The sequence below is a fragment of the Dermacentor andersoni genome, chromosome 8 (assembly GCF_023375885.2).
Source record: "Dermacentor andersoni chromosome 8, qqDerAnde1_hic_scaffold, whole genome shotgun sequence".
In the NCBI taxonomy this organism is placed as follows: Eukaryota; Metazoa; Arthropoda; class Arachnida; order Ixodida; family Ixodidae; genus Dermacentor; species Dermacentor andersoni.
In genome coordinates, this window is record NC_092821.1 from 2,298,466 (window position 1) to 2,320,126 (window position 21,661).

Here is a 21,661-nt window from a genome sequence, read left to right on the forward strand (position 1 = left end):
TTCATGAATTATGGCGTGAACCGAACAATAGAGAGTTTTAAAAACGTTTTGGGGCCCCAAAGAAATAGCGTCGAAGCCGCTGCGCATGCGCGAGACGCAAACTGCGTTTGGGTTTTGCGTTGGGGACGCTATTTCACCGATTTAGTGGGAGCTCAAATAGCGTTCCCAAAAGCTTTGCGTCAACAAACATGGCGGCACCCATCGAAGCGACGGCTCTAACCTAGCACCAAACTGGGTTCGATTCGCGGTAATGCGTGAAGTTCGCAAGCTAGGAGAAGTGACTGCAGTTATCGCTTTCTCTCAACTAGCGTGTGTTATGAAGATTGATTCATTAGACGCCGCTGATTCCGAATTCGAGTGTGGATTTTATGGCTCGTAGGCCTAACACGACTAAGCTTGGCTGGTGAAGGCACGTAAAGTTGGTTTTGTTGCTCCAAACTAAGCACAACTAATTGTTTGCTGCTTGAAGAATAACCTCTAAATTGTAATTAAATGCGAATACACGCAAGTCAAAATTACTATTCATATCATAAGATGGTATATTTCATTTAATTATTTTTAATCATTTTTCTTAGATGCCGTAATGGCCCTGTCAGCGCAAGACGCTATCTGCAAATGCAAAGCCCTATTCTAAAACTCTTCACTCTTGCGTGCCCCAACGCTAACACCCGCAAAGCTCTTTGGGGTCCCAAAATATTGGGGCCCCTATTCTAAAACTCTCTAATGACCGATGTTCACACACTCTGCCAGTTCATCGATGCTTATCCTCCCTTCTTGTCTCATCAGCTCATCAACCTTTGCAGTTTTGTTAGGGGTGATTGCACGATGGCTTTGGCCCGGCCTTGGATCGTCTTTGCAACTTTCACGTCCTTCTTTAAATTGTTTGCTCAAACGCTTCACAGTGGCCAATGAAATGCAATGTTCAACGTACACGGCAGCCATACACGACTAATTTCTTTTTGGGAAATACCTTCAGCTGTCAAAAACCTCAGGGCACCACACTGCTCAGTTTCTAGAGCGTCCATTATGTCACGCAACCATGTTCAACCCAGTGTATCAGAGCATTAAACAATCTTGATACTCGCACCTGCATGTCACTTTTGTTATAGAGAGATGCCCCTGTGTCGCATGCCTCGCAGATAATGGACTGAACAATTATTGCGCGGGGGTGGGTTGGCTCACTTTGATTTTACTCACCTTCATACATTAGAAATGTGAAGATACAATGGAATATACAAATGCGAAGATACAGCTTGATAAAAGGCAAAAAAGTGTCACTGGAAACAAAGTTCACTGCACGTATACACAACCCCGCAACAAGATATTTAAATATACGTATAAGTCTCCAATAAATCTACGTATCTAAAGAATGTCACTGTATACAATACGTCAAACAATGCAAATAAACATGTTGCGCAATCAGAGATTTCCAGAATCTTAGATCGCACCCCCATTCCATCGACTCCCTCCGATGTATCGCACGCGATGGAAGGCGGCGCGCTTGCCCCCGCTTTTCTCTTTTGCGCACACAAGACTGAGCCACCATCGTCGTCTCACCCATTCCAGCCCCCCATCCCACTCCCTATGCTTTCACTCGCACATACAGCATGTGGCGCGCGGTCACGGTGTTATCGCCCTTGGACTTTATACGAAACATTAGGGCTACGGCGACGGCAGGAATGCTCCTGGAGCGTCCATATAATTGCTATCGCAATACTATATACTAAGACTATCCGGCAACTGAAGCGTCCCGTGGCCCATTGCTGTCCGCGAAAGAAGTAACAAAATCGAACTTTCACCATGCGACAATTCGCTGCGCCGCAACAATGTCTTTTTTTTTTCTTTTTTGGGGCCGGCGCACCGAAATTAAAAAGCGCAAAATATGTTGGCCACAATCGAATGCCTACTTTGGGCACCTAATGTAGCTCCCGAAAGAATATTGAAGAAAACGTGAGACACTTGGTCCACCGAGAACCATACGCATACTGCTCGGTATCCTACACTGGCGAGACAAGACTTTCCGGAGGGGTTGCACTCAAGCGAATGCGGTGCAATTCGTCGAGTCCCCACAGTGATGGCGGTGAGCGACGATAGTTTCTTTTTCTCGTTTGCTAGCCAGAAAATGCCCAGAATTCTGCCAGGTGAAAATCCACTCGGCCAGAGAAAAGCAAACGTGCAACGAAGTCTGCCGCGCGGCGGTCACAGTGACACGAGAAAAACGCATTCGCTCTGGCTGCCTCTGGCAGCCCGTGGGTAGGGTAGCGAGGACAAAAAAATTGAAGAGGCTCAATGTTTCCTCGCGAACAAAAGTCGAAGTAGAAAAAATAAATAAGAACGTAGTTATCTTGGCTGGCTTTAGTGCCTTGACCTGGATGCTTTGGCGTAGGTGAAAAAAAAAATGTTGATATTTTTTATGTGTCATGACGGTGCAAATGAACTACCACAACGCTTTATCTCATCCGACCTTGCTGCTGGCTTTGTCATCTTGTCTGATAGTGTGTTGATTTGGCTTGTCTCGTTGCATGGTCCGATGTAAGACTTCAGAAAAAGTGAATGCACCTTTGGCGTCCAATATTTATAGTAACATCAAACCCACAAAGTTCCGCAATTGAAAACCTAAAGCACAACTTTGGAAATGTCAATGCACCTTTCACATCAAAAGTTTGAGAACATAATACCCATAAATTTCTGAATTGACATCCATGCGCTGCGTAGACTCCGCGGCCTCCACAAGATGCCGTGGCAAGCCCGTTCGCCATCAAAACGCCCTTGAAACTTTGTGCTCGGATGGGGCTGCTTGGCGTTATGTGACTCCCGGTGCATAGGCACTGCCGCGAAATCCAGCCCGAGTTCTCAAGGTTCGCGCTGAAATGTCTTTTCGAGTGTGAAAAAGACATTCTAGAGAAAATTTAGAATGATTTCTGGCACCGGGGATTGCTTGGGTGGGCTGTGCATGGGCAGCACGAAAAAATTTCGGGGGGGGGGGGGGGGGGCTGAAGCCCCATAAGCCCCTCCTCTGGCTACGCCCCTGCTCACTCCTAGGGAGCAACACTTATGGTGCCGCCTGCGAAGGCGCACGCTACCTACTTCATCCCTCCTATCCCACTACCGACCCATCCCACCTTCTTGCCCTCTGTGCAATGTGCCGAAAGCAAACCTCACCCGTATACTCCTGGCCTGCCCGGCTTCTTCTCCCCCCAGTGGGCCGGTACCACTCCAAAGCTGGGAGCACTGAGAGATCTCACTATGCTCCACAGACTCAGCAAGGCAGAAGACTGCCGCCAGCCAGCTGCCAGTGTCATGGACATGTTAAACATGAACGTTTGAGTGTAGTGGAGTCATGCGGGGACCCAGGGGGCCTGGGAGGTCCCGAATTCCTTTGCAAAATAAAGTTATTTTTCCTCCTCCTCTAAGCGAAACTACTGTTTGCTGCAACTGGTGTAGACGAGACCACAGCCGCTATCGGTGCCATCGTGGACCATGGCTATGCAGTGATGAAGGCACGCGACCGACACGCGCACTGAGTCTAAGCAAAACTACTGTTTGCCGCAACCGTTGTAGATGAGACCACGGCCACTATCAGTGCAGCCGTGAACCGTGGCTATCCGGCGATGAAGGCACACTGCTGACGCGCGCACCGAGTCTAAGCGAAACTACTGTTTGCTGCAATCGCTGTAGGCGATACCGCGGCCGCTATCGGTGCAATCGTGGACAGCATTTTGCGAATGAATGAAAGTCGAATTAACGAGGTTTTACTGTATTCTAGTGGTAGTTAGTAAGTGGTGGGCAATAACAAGTTGTGCACGAACTTCCTCTTTTCAGGTTGGCTTCACTGAAGAAGTGGTGGAGCGCGAGTGTGGCTATGTCATGGAGTGCATCTGCAAGGCACCACACAATGAGAGCCCCTGGAACTATTTGCGCGGTGTGATTGATGCTGCGGGAGGTGCTGAACGGCCTGAGGTGCGGGATTTCTGCGAGAACCTCTACAAGGACGGTTGCCGCGTGGCCTACCTGCTCACCTTCATGGTGGACTCGCTGGCTGGTCGTCTCGAGGCTGAGCCAGAGCTACTTGGACTAGCGCTTGAACTGTGCCAGACATTGGCACACAAGCAGGACGTCATTCGGTGCCAGTACTGGAATTTCATGGCTCGTGGCCTCGAAGCCCAGCATGGACAGAGAGGCATTGAGTGATTGCATAGGTAAAAAATTGTGGATGCCAGAGAAGGTGTGGGTGCAGCCAGCAGAGTGACGTGCACATCACTCTGTTTTGTTCTGGTGTTTGTTCTGTGCAAATTAGGTTTCAAGATAGTTTACTCTATATTCTTGGGAAAGCTAATCTTTCATGTTCATGCATGTCGACAAGAGAACAATGGCAGACACAACACAGTAGCTATATATAAACAAATTAGATCAAAATGATGCACACAGCTGTGCTACTGATCCTGTAGCCCGCAAGAGTGTGCATTGAGGGTGGAGTTATGTGGAACAAGGGTCGCCTTTCTGTAAACTGACATTGACACATTTACCAAATTGCCTCATCCATTCACATGTGGCAGCTGCACATTCACGCCACAGCATAAGTTTTAATGAGCACATCACTAAAAGTATCCACTTCCACTGTTCATGAAAAATCGCAGAGTAGGCACAAAAACGCAATGTTTCAATTATATGGCTTCCAGTCCATCACATAAGCAGTCAGTGCAGCCTTGTCCTGTGGAGGGAGATCGCAAAGCATAGCAACAAGTGGAAAGCAGGGTGTTTTTACTACTCTTATGCAATTGAGTGGGAAGGGTCAAAGGCAAACCACATTTGGGCAGCCTATAAGGCAACAAATCAAGTTACGATTGCTCACTCATGTTTAAATGCGTGAGGACCATCGCTGAACATGCACTTGCTGTTTGTGGCCAACCTTCCACACTGCTCTGCTATTTTGAAGTACTTGCACAGTGAATGCCTGTTCAAGATCGTTAAGTTATTGTTTGAATTGAATCAAACTGAATTAAATACTAATAGTCTGGTTTGGGTACAACTATCTTTGATATTGCTTTGGTTCACTTCCAGCTCAGGAGAGTCCTGTGCTGACTTGTGTGCATTCTGTGTGTAGTCCTGTCATGTACTTATGGACACATAACCTCCATGTTTACGCATGCGTAGCAGGCAGATGCACTCATAAACGAAGTTAGAATAATTAAACTGACACGAAAAGCACACACTATAGGTGGGGAAACTAAATACAGCCATACTACTACATACGTGACATAGGCACCAACTTGGGGCAACTTGAGTCCGCCCCTCCGATACAAGGAAAAATTCCTTGTGCCCTGCATGAGCGAGAACCTGCGATCATCAGCAGCACTGATGACGACGACGTCGAAGATTGGCTGTCATCATATCAAAAAGTGAGTGCCCACAAATCAGATGGTAGCACGAAGCTCATCAACGTCACATTTTATTTAATTGGTGTGGCCATTTTTGTTTAGAAACCACAAAGCGAATCTTCACACGTGGGCCGGCTTCAAGTTAAGCTTCTGAGACTTCTATGCTGACCTACCATGCGCAAACTTCGTGCAGACTGTCTCAGAAGCCGGTCCCACCAACTTGGTGAAATGTTCACCAGCTTTCTGGAGAACATTCTGATTGCATTGCTGAAAAACTGTGGATGCTAGAGTGAAGGGGTGGGCGTAGCCATCCAAGTGACGCACGCATCACTCATGTATGTTGTATTCTGGTGTTTATCGTGTGCAAATTCTTTCACGCGAGTTTAGTGTGTATTGCTGGGAAAGTTAATAATTCATGCTGGCGCATATTGTCACGCAGTAGTGATGGCAAAGAAGTCAGCGAAACTGTGAATGACGAAAATAGTGTTTTATTGGGAGAACCCGTGCCCTCAAAAACAGGCTACACTAAAACAGCGATAGCGGCGAATGCGGTCGGCGATCATCAAAATCTGGTCTGCAGGTCAAGCGCATCGGCTTTTCTACAACAGTCGTCAAAGGTTCGGAGTAATCGCTGGTACCGTGTGTTCCAGAAAGTACTACACAATTTGAGTTGCACATACAATCCTATTACACAAGGTTCGGTGAAAACAGGCATTGGGTAGAACCATTGACAACATTCGAGAAGCTTGCGATACGTGCAGGCGCGTCCTGCACTGAGCGAGATAACAAATCACATTACACAAGGTTCGGTGAAAACAGACATTGGAGAACATTCGAGAAGCTTCCACTATGTGCAGGTGCGTCCTGCACTGAGCGATAAAATTTGTCAGACAGTGAAACGTGGTAACCCCATCAAGATAAACAAGTAGATGTGTCATTACCCCCGTCCTGAAAGTTACCAAAGACACTCTGGAAATTCTAAAGTCCGCTTGGCAAAAGCCTTGTGGTCAACCCACTGCATATAGTACCATGTTGTACATGGAGCCCCAGAGGAATAGCCTCAGTCTTCGCCGATATCCCTTCAACTTACCCAAAGGAGCTTGTAGTAAATGAGGGACTCTCTATACATTCTATGTGTCCCAATTCACGGTCAGGTTCATACATTCAGTTCAGTTCAGTTTATTATTCTTTAAATACAATGAATTGGTAAGAGACAATATTGACACGTGTACTTATCTTTATCGGGCGACCACGTTTCGCCGCTTAACAACTGTAATCGCACAGCGAGGGACGTGCCTGCATGTATCCGACGTTTCTGGAAAGTTATCGATGCTTCTACCCGGCTGTTTGTTGTCGCCGAACCTTGTGTTATCTGATTTCATCGCATAACGCAAATGGTGTAGAACTTTGTGGAAGGCACGCGGGTCCAAACGATTAGTCTGGAACATTCGACGACTGCTCTATAAAAGCCGACGCGCTTGACCCGCTGATCAGATTTACGACGATCGCCGACTGTGTTCGCCGCTCTCGTCGTGCTTTAAGTGTAGCCTGTTTTGTTGGCACAGGTTCGCCCAATAAAAGCTAGTTTTTGCCTTTCACAGTATTGCTACTGTGTTCTTTGACGTCACGACCAAGTGACATGTGGTGGAGGTGCTTTGCGTTCATGTACCGGACGCCCCCACAAAGCCGTGACCCAAGCCCTCACTCGGAAGACACCAACGTCGCCAAGAACCAGCGAGGTAGCCGCAGGCTGCAAGGACTGCCCCCGGAGCACGGACTTTTGCCTGAGACGACTAGGAAGATGGCCACCAAGTCCACCCCAATGGCAGCCCCAGCGTCACCCGTCGTGCTGCAGCAGCCCAGGGGGCCTCCGACGTCCCGCGGTTCAACTTTCGAGGACCCGGAAAGCTGGCTTGAGACCTACGGGAGAGTCGCTACCTTTAACAACTGGAACAGCGACGACAAACTGCGATATGTCTTCTTCGCTTTGGAAGACGCGGCCAGGATGTGGTTCGAGAACCGAGAAGCCACCTTAACGACCTGGGAACTTTTCCGAAGCGGCTTCCTGCAGACATTCGCAAGCGTCGTACGCCGAGAACGAGCCCAAGCGCTATTAGAAACCCGGGTGCAGCTACCTAATGAGACGACCGCGATCTACACGGAAGAACTGAGCCATCTCTTCCGCCACGCCGGCCCTGAAATGCCAGAGGAGAAGAAAGTCTGCCTGCTGATGCATGGTGTGAAGGAGGAACTTTTTGCCGGAATGGTACGAAGCCCACCGAAGACCATCGACGAGTTTCTTCGCGAGGCCACAAGCATCGAGAAGACACTCGAGATGCGAAACTGGCAATTCGACCGCCGCACGAACTCGACAAACTACGCCGGAGTTCAATCGCTGGCCACCGACGACCTGCGCGAGACTATCCGAGCGGTCGTGCGGGAGGAGCTACAAAAGCCGTTCCCACCATCACAGCCTCAAGTGGCTTCGATTGCCGACGCCGTGCGTGAGGAGCTCCAACAACAACTTGGAGTAGCCCCTGTATCGCCCCAGCCTGAGCCGCAAGCGATGACCTATGCCGCCGTCGCACGCCGTCAAGGTCCCCCTCCGCGACCGCGCCAGGGCCCTGTCACGCCGCAGTTTCGTCGTCTGCCACCGCCACCGCCAGCACGACCACCCGTTGCTCAGCGCACCTACGCGAGGAAGACGGACATTTGGCGCGCTCCTGACCACCGCCCCCTCTGCTACCACTGCGGAGAAGCGGGTCACGTCTACCGACGATGTCCATACCGGGAGATGGGACTGCGAGGTTTCGCCGTGAACACTCCACGCCCGCAGCAAGGTGAACACCCCCGCGATATCGCCGACTACCTCGCCGCTACTCAGTGGAGATCTCGACGACCATCGCGTTCGCCATCACCAGGCCGCTACCTGTCACCGCAGCACCGACCACACACTGGCCCAGCCCGGGGCCGGTCAGCGAGCCCATATCCATAAAACTAAAAGCAGCAACCGATGGAAGTGCAGTTGCTGTTCGTCGAACTGACGAAGATCCTCGGCCGCCGCCGAAGACACCGAAGAAACTACCTCGACGACATAACGACACGCCGCCGTCCTGACGAATCAGGAAGCCAAGACTACACCGACGAAAGATGGCTTGACGACGCAACGTTCCAGCTTCAGTTCAACGCGACGCAGCCGTGATCTGACGCCAAGACCTAACTGTAACGCAAGACAAAGAACCACCGACCTCGACGTGCTTCTCGACGGCCACACAGTCACCGCCTTAGTAGACACAGGAGCCGATTACTCCGTCATGAGTGGACCCATCGCCGCCCAGTTGAGGAAAGTTAAGACTGCATGGGAAGGCCCTCAAATTCGGAGCGCTGGAGGACACCTGATTACGCTGACTGGGATCTGCACGGCAAGAATTACCGTTCATGACCGGACTTACCCTGCCACCTTCGTTGTCCTCCAACAGTGTTCACGAGACGTCATTCTCGGCATGGACTTCCTGAATCAACATGGCGCAATCATCGACCTGAAGTCGAAATCGATAACGCTGTCACAAGATCGAGCGGTACCGCCGGAGAGCTGTTGTAGTCACCACGCCTTGAGTGTGCTCGAAGATCAAGTGAGCATCCCGCCGCGCTCCAGCATTATTATTTCTGTCGGCACTGAAACACCTGCTGACGTAGAAGGCGTCATCGAGGGCAACCAACATCTACTGCTCGACCGTGAAATTTGTGTCGCAAGAGGGATCGCTCGACTCCATGGAGGGCAAGTGGAAATTATGCTAACCAACTTCAGCCAAAAGTTCAAGCACATCAACAAGGGCACGACAATCGCATACATTGAGGAAATTGTGGAAACCAGCAATGCCTTTGACCTCTCGGATTCAGCCGCATCTGCCCCGATGAGCATTGTCCCCGAACCAGACTTCGACGTGAATCCAAGTCTTCCTATGAGTAAGCAGCAACAGATCAGAAGTCTTCTCCGACGATATAAAGACTGCTTTTCGACGTCATCGAGGATTCGACAAACATCAGTTGCAAAGCATCGCATAATAACCGAAGAGAGCGCTCGACCACTCCGCCAGAGCCCTTACCGAGTTTCGACGCGAGAACGTGAAGCTATTAGGCAACAAGTCGACGAAATGCTGCGCGACGACATCATCCAGCCGTCCAAAAGCCCGTGGGCCTCTCCTGTAGTCCTGGTAAAGAAAAAGGACGGAACCCTACGCTTCTGCGTCGATTATCGTCGACTGAACAAGATCACAAAGAAGGATGTGTACCCCCTTCCACGGATAGACGACGCATTGGATCGGCTCTGCAACGCTAAATACTTCTCGTCGATGGACCTCAAGTCTGGCTACTGGCAAATAGAAGTCGACGAGAGAGATCGCGAAAAGACTGCCTTCATCACGCCAGACGGCGTCTACGAGTTCAAGGTCATGCCATTCGGACTGTGCTCGGCGCCTGCAACATTTCAGCGCGTCATGGACACGGTGTTAGTCGGACTGAAGTTGCAGACGTGCCTTGTTTACCTGGATGACGTCGTTGTCTTCGCCGGAAATTTCGACCGATCACCTTAGGCGGCTTGCGACAGTGTTAGAAGCCATCAAGTCATCAGGGCTCACTCTGAAGCGGGAAAAGTGCCGTTTCGCTTACGATGAGCTTGTTGTTCGTTTGTCCTCGTCTTCGTAGCGCTCTCTTTTTTTCATCAAGTATGCTCAACCAACTCGCCCACATCAAGCTTCTGCTGCTTCAGAGAGTTATTAGTAGAATTTGCAGAACAGAATAATATGTGGATAATGAATACCTTCTTCCGCAAGCGGGATAGCCGGAAGTGGACGTGGAGGAGCCCGAATGGCGAGACCGGAAAGGAAATAGACTTTATACTCTGTGCTGACCCTGGCATCATACAAGATGTGGGCGTGCTCGGCAAGGTGCGCTGCAGTGACCATAGGATGGTAATAACTCAAATTAGCCTAGACTTGAGGAGGGAACGAAAGAAACTGGTACATAAGAAGCCGATCAATGAGTTAGCGGTAAGAAGACAAATAGAGGAATTCCAGATCAAGCTACAGAACAGCTATTCGGCCTTAACTCAGGAAGAGGACCTTAGTGTTGAAAATATCAACGACAATCTTATGGGCATCATAAAGGACTGTGCAATAGGTCAGTGGTAACTCCGTTAGACAGGATGCCAGTAAGCTATCTCAGGAGACGAAAGATCTGATCAAGAAACGCCAATGTATGAAAGCCTCTAAACCTACAGCTAGAATAGAACTGGCAGAACTTTCTAAGTTAATCAACAAGCATAAGATAGCTGACATACGGAAGTATAATATGAATAAAATTGAACATGCTCTCAGGAACGGAGGAAGCCTAAAAGCAGTGAAGAAGAAACTAGGAATAGGCAAGAATCAGATGTATGCGTTAAGTGACAAAGCCGGCAATATCATTACTAATATGGATAAGATAGTTCAAGTGGCTGAGGAGTTCTATGTTCTATAGAGATTTATACAGTACCAGTGGCACACACGACGATAATGGAAGAGATAATTGTTTAGAGGAATTTGAAATCCCACAAGTAACACTGGAAGAAGTAAAGAAAGCCTTGTGAGCTATGCAAAGGGGGAAGGCAGCTGGGGAGGATCAGGTAAGAGCAGATTTGTTGAAGGATGGTGGGCAGATTGTTCCAGAAAAACTGGCCACCGTGCATACGCAATGCCTGAAGACTTCGAGCGTAACGGAATCTTGGAAGAATGCTAACATAATCCTAATCCATAAGAAAGGGGATGCCAAAGACTTGAAAAATTATATACCGATCAGCTTACTGTCCGTTGCCCACAAACTACTAAATTAATCGCAAATAGAATCAGGAACACCTTAGAGTTCTGTCAAGCAAAGGACCTGGCAGGATTCTGTAAAGGCTACTCAACAATAGACCATATTCACACTATCAATCAGGTGATAGAGAAATGTGCAGAAGTTAATTACAGACCACTCAGCATTGGCTATAGTGTTAACAAAACTACCTCGGTCAAACTTGGAGAAAAAGTAGCAAGGCTCGGACTGAGGTATTTCGTCCTCAAAGGAGATGAAAATTGGGAAATGGTCTGTGATCCGAGTATCTATGACACCAGAGTTTGGAGGTGGTGCAATGTTAGAGCACGGTCAAGAAGTGTGTTGGTAACATGAGCAGAACACCTAGTAGGAGAGATAATGATTCCAGTCCGTAACCAGCAAGACAGCCTGTATAAGCTGTAACACTTCCGTTGTCGACGTCAAGTAAGTTGATGTTAATATCACCGACAATTAGGACTTGCTTATATTCAAGAGAAATTTTTTTCGAAACTATGGAGTTCATTCAGAAAATCAGGGATAGATGAAGAAGGGGAACGGTATACACAGCCAAGAATAAGACTGTTAAATTATGAGAATTCATCTGTAAGTCAGCTTCAATCCATACCGATTCACATTAAGAACAAGATCAAGCCTACGTTTATATTTAATATGAGGTGAAACAAATATTGCGGAACCACCATATCGATCCGAAATACGATGGCAGTATTCTGCTTGGTATGGACAAAAACCGTATAAATTGCTATCCGCATTATCGAGCCATGTTTCCGAAATGCAAATAAATGAAAACGAATGATTAAGTGAGTCAGTAAATGTAGAAATGGTATCATGGTTTTTGCGCAAACTTCGCGCATTGATATGAAAAATAGAGATAATAGAAGATGTAAGCAATGGTTTCACTTCGTCAGGTGATAGCAGACATGATGGAAAGTATTCAAGGATGTATGTGCAATCAGTCCGCAGGACATAAAATGTAGCACTCAGCTATGCCTGCACAAAGATGCGAAAGTCGGCCTACGAGTTTATTGGGAAGACCCTGCTATTGGTTGATTAACGGGCTTTAATCTGGCAATTTTCAGTCCATAAAAACTGCCACCTGTTCTCTTTTTTTAGGGCAAGGGCCTTGCTGAATAAACATTTGTTATCGACTGTGAGGTGTTCGTTAATGTAAATGGGACTATCTATACTACTAGAAAAGCCAATCTGGGAGCATCACAGACGAGCTTTGCGACCCTTGCGAAGAAATTCATTCTTGTCACATGAACAAAAACGAACGATGATGTTCCTGTCAGACATCTTGCTGGCCACGCGATGAACTATGTCAATGTCTCCAGAAGAAATTGGGCACTCAATTGCATCGGCAACCTTCTTCAAGATCAGAGAGCATTCCTCTCCTTGTGATGATGGAATGCCTTTAATTTCGATGTTATTCATTCTGCTGTATTGCTCCATGTCTGCGATTCTCTTCGTTCATGCTTGATTCTGAGAAGTTAACGCTTTGTTAGTGGTTACCAGTTCATTGAATGTCACTTTGAATGTGTCGTATTGTTCACTCATGAAATGCACGCTTTCAGCTAAAGAAGCAAGGTTGCAACTTCCCTGATCGCCAAACCTCTTCCCAATCTTGGCAGCCAGGCTGTCGACAACGTCATCAAGCTTATCTTTAAGTAGCGATTACAGATGCTAAATTTTTTTGAGCGAGTTCAGCGTTGGTGGGCACCACAGAAAACAGACAAAGAACAAGAGACAAACTTGTGAGCAGCAGCCGCAACAATGACATAGGACGCAGTGAAAAGTGTAAAAACTAACCTGCGGTAAAAATATCGAGTGCTTAGATTGCATCCTGTTTCGTTGCAGCCACTGCTCAGTAGTGAAGCTGGTGCCAGGATGGGCCGCTATATATGCTTGTCCAGCCGAGCAAGCGCAGGCGCCGTAGTCCAGGAAGGCACAGTCAGCCTGATGAGAATGCGCAGTATACTTCTGCTAGGTAGCTGGCAGGATGAGGCCGTCTCCGGTGAAATATATGGAGTGCTTAGATTGCATCCTGTTCCGTTGCAGCCGCTGCTCAGTAGAATAATATCTTCATTCATTGCACTAGCCTGTTCTCTGTGGATGCCATATCACATTCATATATTGCTTTGAAGTTGTCCTCTGGGAGGATATCTTGTCGTTCGTGTCCAGTGAAGCCCTTGTGCTTGTTTCGATCGACGTCCATGACGACTGCCTTGTGATCATTGAAGTGCACCCGAAATGTACTCAAGATCTTTGGTGACGGGATATGTCTGGAAGACCAGGTCCAGACAGCTGCCGTGCTGTGTCTGGCGAAGGAGCGGCGGTGCAGCTGCCGACGCACGCGTGCTCATTCTACTACCCTACCACTCTGTGACGTCACGGTTGCTATGCAACCGTGACGTCACACAGCGCTCGTTCTGTCGTCTTCTCTGTGTCCCTGTTATTTGCGCTAGTCCTTTAATTAATGATAACGTCACGCACGAGTACGGAGATAACACCTGCTTCAGAAGTACAAACATTTGGCAAGTCCGCATGCTGGCCGGCTTTGCATGCCCACTGCGAAGCACGTCAACAGTGGCAGATTGAAAGGCCCGCGGAAGCTTGATGTTGCTGGCGATGCGTCTTGTGGAACAAGGAGGGTAGGGAACCGCTGAGCCCACTGGCGGATGTACAGCGCAGCGCTGGTTGTCGGAAAAATCGGCCGAAGAACACATGGATGGAAGGCTAATCGAACGTTTTGCCGCACAGCGGAGCGATAACGTCGCGCAGGAGTACGCAGATACCACCTGCTTCAGTAGAACAAACATTTGGCAGGGGCGCATGCTGGCTGCCTCTGCATGGCCACTGCCGAAGGACGTCAAGTGTTGCAGATTTAAGGCCAACAAAAGCTTGTTTCGGGCGATTGGCCTTGTGGAACAAATACTGTAAGGTACGGAAACATGTAGCTTCCTTGCAGATATGCAGGGCAGCGCTGGTTGTCGGAAGAATCGACCGAACAGCACATGGATGGAAGGCCAAGCAAGCGTTTTGTCGCACCAGGGAGCGACATCGTCGCGCTCGAGTACGCAGATACCACCTCTCTCCGAAGTACAAACATTTGGCAAGTCCGCATGTTGGTTCGCTTTGCATTCCCACTGCGATGCACATCAACAGTCACAGATTGAAAGGCCCGCATGGCTTGATGTTGCTGGCGGTGGGTCTTATGGAACAAGGAGGGTAGAGAACCGCGGAGCGTACTGGCGGATGTACAGCGCAGCGCTGGTTGTCGAAAGAATCGGCCGAACAGCACATGGATGGAAGGCTAAGCATACGCTTGGTCGCACCACGGAGCGATAACGCCGCGCACGAGTGCGCAGATACCACCTGCGTCAGAAGTACAAACATTTCGCAGATCCGCATGCTGGCCGGCTTTGCATGCCCACTGGGAAGCACGTAAAGAGTTGGAGCTTTAAGGCCAGCGGAAGCTTGTTGTTTCGGGCGATGGGTCATGTGGAACAAATGCTCTAAATTATGGAACCATGTAGCTTCCTGGCGGATGTACAGGGCAGAACGCATTGACGGAAAACCAATCGAAAGTTTTGTCGCACCACGCAGCGATAACGTCATGCACGAGTACGCAGATACCACCTGCTTCAGAAGTACAAACATTCGGCAATCGCGTGTGCTGGCCGCATTTGCATGCCCACTGCGAAGCACGTCAACAGTGGCAGATTGAAAGGCCCGCGGAAGCTTGATGTTTCTGGCGATCCGTCTTGAGGAACAAGTAAAACTCTTGCTTGGGCTAGTTGGTTCATGCTTGAAGTAGTAAAGACAAGGCGCAGCATACCAGGACTCAGGAAGAACACAAACGACAGGACCGGCGCCACTCACAACTAAGTTTATTTTCGCAACAAGCCTGCCTTATGTAGGTTATTCACGCCGAGTCACGCACAAAACTTTAGAAGTAAAAACCAGCAATCTATCGACCCTTCAGGAATGTTATCTGGCAGATATTATCGAATGAGCAAACAAGAACCACACGTGGGTCAGCACAGGAGGCAATTGATCTAGTATAGTCTTTTTCGAAGCCAACAGGGATAAAAAACCAGACATTACAAGTACCGTTTAGAATTCACTACCAACCAATCTATCCACAACATAACACACTTCAAACGCCTAAGGCCCAGTCAGTGATATAACCCGCACGACTATGGGAATAATGACCTACGAATAACACGGAAAAAAACATGAAGAATGCGTCTAAGTACAGTGTCTGCGTCAAATCTAAAATCTCTAATAGTCACTCACCTAAAAAATTGATAAAACATGTGACCGCGCGAAAAAGAACCACGTGAGAAACAATGGAATGGACAGAAGTGGTGAACGATAAAGGTCTAAAGAACAGCGTCTGCGTTAAAAAATGTGCAACAAAAGCTTAAGATCCACTTGAAAATCGTCAACAGAATAAAAACTAGTTAAATAAAAGGAAGACGGACGGTAAAACCAAATGAAATCACTAGCATGAGGCCTAAATGAAACCTTCTAAAAAAGTCCTCTCCTTTTGACTAAGCATAATGGACGCCCTGCTGACGCATGCGTTTCCCTCTTTTTTGATGAAATAGGCTTCCACAATTTCCCGCTGAAACCGTTCTTTTCCAAACTTCAAAAATTTAGTTTTGTCAAACTGAAGGCGGCAATTAGAGCAGTCTCTGCAATGCTCTGCAAGGAAACTCCCTTCCTTGTTGCGCAGATTACGACAATGTTCCTTTGCGCGCTCATTGAAACATCGACCTGTTTGTCCGATATAGCTGCGACCACAGCTTAGAAGGATTTGGTAGACTACACGTATCCTGCATTCAGTGAACTTCTTCTGGTGCTGGATTGAACAAGCCGGGCGTTTCCCTCCGTTCATGGCACAAAGCTTAGAAAGCTTGAAAGGCGCCGAGAACACAACCTGAACGTTATGCCTACTTGCCACTTTGTTGCAGTTGCAATGTTGTGCGATGCCTTATGAAGGTACGGAATTACCGCAACAGAACTGCGTGAAACTGGCTCCCTGATAAGAAGCGGGTGCTTTAGTTTTTGGAGCATCGTTTCGCGGACAGCTGAAATCAGACATGGCGGGAAGCCTGCCTGTTGTAGTCGTTGCACTTGAGCGCTAAAGCTACATGACACCAAATGGATACAAGACTTAGTTAAAGCCGTTTGCACAGAATTTGTAGCAATTGCACGCTTTACAATCTTGGAATATGGGCGCTCTCAAACGGTAGCAGGCCTTTCAAAGAACGCGGATTGTACATCCAACAAATGCCTTCCTTTGGAAACACTAGCCTGATATCCAAGAACTGGAGTTGACCACAGCTCGGAACTTCCTTGGTAAACCTGACAACCAGAAAGCGAAAACAGGCGGTTACAGCAGATGAAGCGTCTGGCAGCAACGTCCACTGAGTTTCTTTGGCATCGAGCGTTAGTGAGCCTAATATCCCGGTCAAAAAAGCCTCACGATGCAAGCACCGGCCAGGTCACCGTGCTAGGAGACGCAGCTCTGCCTAGACAAGTAGAGCACTTTTTGGAAAGAGGGCCGAAGTTCAGCCTCACACAAGGATCCCAGCGCCAAGAATTGCTTGCCATGGTGAGAAGAGTGGCTAGCCGCGGAAAGAACCAAGAAGAAAAAGAAAGAATTGTAAGGCACGGTGTTTCCTGCCTGATGGCGAGTGTTGCATCCTTTCCACCGAGAAAGCCTCACCTCCAGAGGATTTCACAGGATCTGAAGGACAACGACCTTGTGGTGCTACAGGCCGATAAGGAGGGCGGCTTTGCTGTTATGCCGACTGGTGTTTTTCGTGAGAAGGCCTTAGTTGCTATAAAGAAGAACTTCAAAGAAGTGGCGTTCAAGGTTCGGAAGCAAAAAGGTCAGGCTCTTCAACTTTTGGGAGAAACGAATTTAGAAAACCTGCACAAGATGGCAAAGGATGAAAAAAGGAGGTTTCTTGAGATCTTCTTCAATGTGAAGACACACAAGCCTGAATGTCCGCTGCGCACCATTGTTTCAGAAAGGGGAACATGGCAACGTCTTGTTAGCCGGTACCTTCAGACACATCTGGGAAGCGTGGTGAGCGACGACCCTTTCCTGGTGCGTTGTTCTGTGGAAGTGCTGAAGGATCTGGACAACTTGCCGCCTCGTGAATACAACGCGTTCTCCATAGACATTGAAGATCTCTTCTATTCGGTCCCTCACCAATGTCTCTTAGCGGCGATCAGGGACAAGATCCAATCAAACGGTGAAGTCCGCTTCCAGAATGCTGCAGGTGTAAGCGTGGACAATTTCATTTCCTTATTAGAGTTCTACCTGAACTTAACAGCCATTTTGTTTGAAGGCAAGTTTTATGTGCAGAAGAAAGTGATATGCATCGGTTCTTCTGTAGCTCCTGTCCTTTGCGATATCTTCCTATCTGTTGTAGGAGCTGACATCAGTAATAATCTTTGTGACCCTAATGTAGTGTCCATTTACAGATATGTTGATGATTTCTTGGTCATATTGAAGGACGTCCCTGAGCACGAATTCGTTTCTACCGTTGAGAGAACCATGACTATCTTCTCGAACCACAGTCAGGGTCTCAGGTTTACCAAGGAAGTTCCGAGCTGTGGTCAACTCCAGTTCTTGGATATCAGGCTAGTGTTTCCAAAGGAAGGCATTTGTTGGATGTACAATCCGCGTTTTTTGAAAGGCCTGCTGCCGTTTGAGAGCGCCCATTCCAAGATTGTAAAGCGTGCAATTGCTACAACTTCTCTGCAAACGGCTTTAACTAAGTCTTGTATCCATTTGGTGTCAAGTAGCTTTAGCGCTCAAGTGCAACGACTACAACAGGCAGGCTTCCCGCCATGTCTGATTTCAGCTGTCTGCGAAACGATGCTCCAAAAACTAAAGCACCCGCCTCATATCAGGGAGCCAGTTTCACGCAGTTCTGTTGCGGTAATTCCGTACCTTCATAAGGCATCGCACAACATTAAGAAAGTGGCAAGTAGGCATAACGTTCAGGTTGTTTTCTCGGCGCCTTGCAAGCTGTCTAAGCTTTGTGTCATGAACGGAGGGAAACGCCCGGCTTGTTCAATCCAGCATCAGAAGAAGTTCACTGAATGCAGGATACGTGTAGTCTACCAAATCCCTCTAAGCTGTGGTCGCAGCTATATCAGACAAACAGTTCGATGTTTCAATGAGCGCGCAATGGAACATTGTCGTAATCTGCGCGACAAGGAAGGGAGTTTCTTTGCAGAGCATTGCAGAGACTGCTCTAATTGCCGCCCTCAGTTTGACAAAACTAAATTTTTTGAAGTTTGGAAAAGAACGGTTTCAGCGGGAAATTGTGGAAGCCTATTTCATCAAAAAAAGAGGGAAACGCATGCGTCAGCAGGGCGTCCATTATGCTTAGTCAAAAGGAGAGGACTTTTTTAGAAGGTTTCATTTAGGCCTCATGCTAGAGTGTTTTCATTTGGTTTTACCGTCTGTCTTCCTTTTATTTAACTACTTCTTATTCTGTTGACGATTTTCTAGTGGCTCTTCAGCTTTTGTTGCACATTTTTTAACGCAGACGCTGTTCTTTAGACCTTTATCGTTCATCACTTCTGTCCATTCCATTGTTTCTCACGTGGTTCTTTTTCGCGCGGTCACATGTTTTATCAATTTCTTAGGTGAGTGACTATTAGAGATTTTAGATTTGACGCAGACACTGTACTTAGACGCATTTTTCATGTTTTTTCCGCGTTTTTCGTTGGTCATTATTCCCATAGTCGTGCGGGTTTTATCACTGACTGGGCCTTAGGGGCTTGAAGTGTGTTATGTTGTGGATAGATTGGTTGGTAGTAGATTGTAGACGGTACTTGTTATGTCTGGTTTTTTGTCCCTGTTGGCTTGGAAAAAGACTATACTAGGTCAATTGCCTCCTGTGCTGATCCACGTGTGGTTCTTGTTTGCTCATTCGATAATATGTGCCAGATAACATTCCTGAATGGTCGATACATTGCTGGTTTTTACTTCTAAAGTGTTGCGCGTGACTCGGCGTGAATAACTTACATAAGGCAGGCTTGTTCCGCAAATAAACTTGAGGAACAAGGAGGGTAGGGAACCGCAGAGCCTACTGGCGGATGCACATCGCAGCCAGGCACGTACCCAGGATTTTTTTTCGGGGGGGGCCCACCACCACCTCCATCATCATCATCATCATCAGCAGCAGCAGCAGCAGCAGCAGCAGCAGCAGCAGCAGCAGCAGCAGCAGCAGCAGCCTGTTTTATGTGCACTGCAGGACGAAGGCCTCTCCCTGCGATCTCCAATAACCCCTGTGCTGCGCCAACCGATTCCAACTAGCGCCCGCGAATTTCCTAATTTCATCGCTCCACCTAGTGTTTTGTCGTCCTCGATTGCGTTTTCCTTCTCTTGGTACCCATTCTGTAACCCTAATGGTCCAACGGTTATCTAACCGGCGCATTACATGACCTGCCCAGCTACATTTTTTCCTCTTGATGTCAATTAGAATATCGTCTATACCCGATCGCTCTCTGATCCAAACCGCTATCTTTCTCTCTCTTAACGTTGCGCCTAGCAATCTTCGTTCGATCGCTCTTTGCGCTGTCCTTAACTTGCTCTCAAGTCTCTGCCTCATATGTCAGCACTGGCAAAATGCACTGATTGCACACCTTACTTTTGAATAATAATGGTAAGCTTCCAGTCAGGAGCTGGCAATGTCTGCCGTATGCGATCCAACCTATTTTTATTTTTCTGTGAATTTCCTTCTCATGATCAGGGTTCCCTGTGATTAATTGACCTAGGTAAACGTACTCCTTCACAGTCTCTACTGGCCAACTGGCGATCCTGATCTCTTGTTCCTTTGTCCGGCTATTTATCATTATCTTCATCTTCTGCATATTAATAGTCAACCCCACTCTTACACTCTCTCTGTTAAGGTCTCCAATCATTTGTTTTAACTCGTCTGCATTGTTGTTGAATAAAACAATGTCATCGGCAAACCGAAGGTTGCTGAGATATTTGCCGTCGATCTTTACTCCTAAGCCTTCCCAGTTTAATAGCTTGAATTCTAAGCACGCAGTGAATAGCTTTGGAGAAATTGTGTCTCCCTGTCTGACCCCTTTCTCTATAGGTATCTCCCTGCTTTTCTTGTGTAGAATTAAGGTAGCTGTAGAACCTCTGTAGATATTCTTACGCGAAGGACGAGTCAGTAAGACGAGAAACTATTTACAGATTATATTTACAACAACGGTTGCAGCGCTGACCGGTTAGATTCACAGCGCGAGCCCAGTTCGTTCTTCATCCTCTTTTCTGGAGTGATGGCGCCCACGCGCATCGGTCAAACAAACGAATACCAGACGCATGTAGCAATAAGTTCCAAGCTTTTTACGTAAGCGTTCTGTACTCCTTGATTACGTAGTGCCTCTATGACTGCTGGTATCTCTACTGAATCAAATGCATTTTCGTAATATATATAAGCCACATAGAGGGGCTTATTGTACTCTGCAGATTTCGCGATAACCTGATTGATGACATGGATGTGATCCATTGTAAAGTATCTCTTCCTGAAGCCAGCCTGTTCCCTTGGTTGACAAAATCCAGTGTTGCCTTTATTATATTGGATATTATTTTGGTAAATATTTTATATAATACTGGGAGCAAGCTAATGGTCCTATAATTTTTCAATTCTTTAACGTCTCCTTTTTTGTGGATTAGTATAATGTCTGCATTCTTCCAGTTTTCTGGGACCCTTGCAGTCGATAGACACTTCGTATAAAGAGCCGCCAGTTTTCCAAGCATTATGTCTCCTCCATCTTTGATTAAATCGACTGTTATTCCACCTTCTCCTCCCGCTCTTCATCGTTTCATGTCTTGCAGGGCCCTTCTGACCTCATAGCTAGTTATAGGAGAGTTTCTGTGTCCTGTTCATTACTGTTTCTAAGTGAGGTATCGTGACTCTTCTGGGTACTGTATACAGGTCAGCTTAGAATTTTTCCGCTGCATTTACTATATCTTCAAGATTTCTGATGATACTATCCTTCTTATCTTTTAGTGCATACATCATGGTTTGTCCTATGCCAGGTTTCTTTTTTACTGATTTCAGGCTGCGTTCATTTTTTACGGCTTCTTCAGTCTTTCTCATGTTATAGTTTCGAATATCAGTTATTTTCGCCTTGTTGATCAGTTTTGAAAGTTCCGCGAATTGCGTAACGCTGTGCGGCCGCCAGTCCCATACAACCGCGTAGAGCCCAGGGCTCTGCGATTCTAGACGTACTGCGCTCACCACGAAAGGTTAGAAAAACAGCCACATAAGCACAGCACAGAAGTGGCTACGTGAGGCGGTTCGACCGATAACTGTAGAAGCGCCATTCAAAACAAGTAATTGTTCTCCACTTCCGGCGGC

At 47.5% G+C, this 21,661-nt stretch overlaps 1 protein-coding gene across 1 annotated transcript in view; it reads left to right on the plus strand.

The window, feature by feature from the left end:
- Positions 1 to 5,032, plus strand: part of Fnta (farnesyl transferase alpha) — a 62,817-nt gene extending 57,785 nt beyond the window's left edge. Inside the window, exon 3 of the mRNA XM_050174547.3 lies at positions 3,823 to 5,032. Within this exon, the coding sequence (XP_050030504.1) occupies positions 3,823 to 4,191 (369 nt within the window). The 3' untranslated portion in view covers positions 4,192 to 5,032. The remainder of the gene's footprint in view (positions 1 to 3,822) is intronic.
- Positions 5,033 to 21,661: the final 16,629 nt, after the last annotated feature.